We start from the raw sequence: 2,160 nt of genomic DNA, 5'->3' as shown, positions 1-2,160 counted from the left end.
ATTCCAAAATGCGTCATCAATGCGGCTATCAGCAGGTCGATATTTACAATACCGGTACAAAAATAACACGAAGCCACACATTGGTAAAGATACGTGAGTTCATTAAAGATCAAAATTTTAACATTGTAGGGATACCATTCCTCGATACATAATTCTCCCATTTTAACCGAATTGTCCAAAAACGGCAGAATCACCCATGATAATGGCGAAATTCCAACCATTGTACAAAACAAACAAAACGTCAGTGTCCAAAAGGTCAAACTTTTCTGTCCTCTGAGCAACCTTATGCTTTTTGTGAGTATGTATACCTTAAACGATCCTAGAGTGTTTCTCACTAGGATAATAATTGTCTGAGTAAAATTTTCTAAATTATCGTAGGTAAAATAAATTGTTGCATTGAGGAAGGTGTTGTGGCTACCTTTTAGGAGCACCCAGGCAAAAACTGCATAGATTGTATACATGTTCGTCTTGTAGGTTTCGTGTTTGGGCCACAGCAACACTGATCGTAAAACTGCTATATTATTTTTTAATGGTAGACTCCAATCAAATTGTTGCATTTTTAACCGAACTTTAGACCAATGTATCGAGAAAAAAACAATATTTAACTTCGTACGTTGATATGCACGCTTAAAATTTTAAAGTTTGACTGTTCAAGGGTTGTTTGTGTTCTAGGGGTGGTGTATTTATTTTATTAAAATTTCACAATACTTGTTGGGTATTTAGAATAATTTCAGACATTATATATAATAGTGCCGTTGAATGTAAATAAGCACTTTGTTTCTGCTGGAATCATATTAAATATTCAGAACACTTATTATCAGGTAATGAATAAATTAAACGAAAATTGCGAGAATGTCCTAATGCCTTGAAAAAATAGGGACAAAACATTTAATGCATTGCCAACAAAGGATAATCTATATTTCTATAATTTGATTTAATAATAGACTTCCTACTGCAGTTTATGCGCCACGGGATTGGCTTAATTGTATTGTAGGGTTTTAGAAATTTTCAGAGAAGTTGAAACTTTCCCGAATACATCAGTAATAATCGATGTAAATGAAAGTAGGAGATTGCAGCATCGAAAAATTGTTTTAAAGTTCGCTTGTCACTGAAGCATAATCAGTTCAGTTTCTTAGAAAAACGATAGGTTTTAGAGTAATAAATATAAAACTAAAATCAGGCAAAACTAGATAGAAATGTGCTTACCTTCAGTTTTATTTCGTTACCGTACCAGCAATACAGAAACACTTGAAAAACCACAGAACTCAAATAAGCAAGATGTGACAAACTGGTACCACTGAACGGATCAACCTTTAAAAAACGTTTTGAAATTTACACGGAAATAAGAGATAAACTCACCAAACTCATTTCAAACAGGGACACCGCAATGGCTATCGTACTGGTAGCAAATTGCCCCAGTAAAATCTTATCAAAAAACTCGTTACTACTTTTGGCAAAACTAAAAAATATTTGTTGTCCAAAAAACTTTAAACCCTGATCTAAATTACCTCAAAATTTGTTTGTGATGTTGAACACATGTTATAATATTTTTTGAAAAGTCATCTTCAGTCTTTCCTGTAGACTTTAGGACTGGTAATTTTTTAAAACTATCACATAATATATCACACTGAACTCCGATATGCACCATCAAAGCTGCTATCATCATGTCGATATTTGCAATAGCGGCACCAAGGTAGTAAGAAGCCAGACATTGGTGGATATACGCGAGTTCATAAAACGGTGAAATTTTTATGTCGTACGGATACCAGGATATGATTGGTAATCGTCCTGTTCTGAACGAATTATCCAAAAATGGTGAAATCATCCAAAATGTGACGGAAGCTGCAGCCAGCATATTAAACACAGCGTATGTCATTTTCCACAAATTCAGACTTATCCATGCCAAATCAATTTGATTTTGATTTTTCGGTTGAAATAAATCGGTGTTTAAATTGATCATTAAACCTTTGAGCAGCCTTATGTTTTTTGTAAATATGTATATCTTGAAAGATGTTAAAACGTCGGTTACTGTTATAACAATTGTTTGGGTAAAGGTTTCTAAATTATCGTAGGTGAAGTAAATGGTCGTAACTAGGAACAAGTTTTGGCTGCCAGTTAGGAGCACCCAAATAAAAATGGCGTAAAATGTGTACATGTTTT

At 33.8% G+C, this 2,160-nt stretch overlaps 1 protein-coding gene across 1 annotated transcript; it reads right to left on the bottom strand.

Annotated features, from left to right (window-relative positions):
* Positions 1-1,119: 1,119 nt before the first annotated feature.
* On the bottom strand, positions 1,120-1,876 carry LOC135139360 (odorant receptor Or1-like). The gene is made up of 4 exons (XM_064069565.1): positions 1,509-1,876; positions 1,360-1,459; positions 1,207-1,311; positions 1,120-1,131 (listed from the first exon to the last, which is right to left on the bottom strand). Exons 1-4 carry the CDS (start codon positions 1,874-1,876, stop codon positions 1,120-1,122), a joined length of 585 nt encoding a protein of 194 aa, XP_063925635.1.
* Between the last annotated feature and the right edge of the window lie 284 nt (positions 1,877-2,160).

The sequence above is a fragment of the Zophobas morio genome, unplaced genomic scaffold (assembly GCF_036711695.1).
Source record: "Zophobas morio isolate AGI-343-1 ecotype UQ-CSIRO unplaced genomic scaffold, CSIRO_AGI_Zmor_V1 ptg000031l, whole genome shotgun sequence".
NCBI classification, from domain to species: domain Eukaryota; kingdom Metazoa; phylum Arthropoda; class Insecta; order Coleoptera; family Tenebrionidae; genus Zophobas; species Zophobas morio.
The sequence above is the reverse complement of the archived record's forward strand: the minus strand, read 5'-3'. Positions and strand labels throughout refer to the sequence as shown.

What these genes read in the sequence shown, in the direction of transcription:
- LOC135139360 (XM_064069565.1), bottom strand. Translation starts at nt 1,876, where the DNA reads ATGACATACGCTGTGTTTAATATGCTGGCTGCAGCTTCCGTCACATTT. An exon ending in CATCACAAACAAATTTTGAG is followed by an intron (nt 1,460 to 1,508) that starts GTAATTTAGATC and finishes AATATTTTTTAG; the next exon opens with TTTTGCCAAAAGTAGTAACG. An exon ending in CCCTGTTTGAAATGAGTTTG is followed by an intron (nt 1,312 to 1,359) that starts GTGAGTTTATCT and finishes CGTTTTTTAAAG; the next exon opens with GTTGATCCGTTCAGTGGTAC.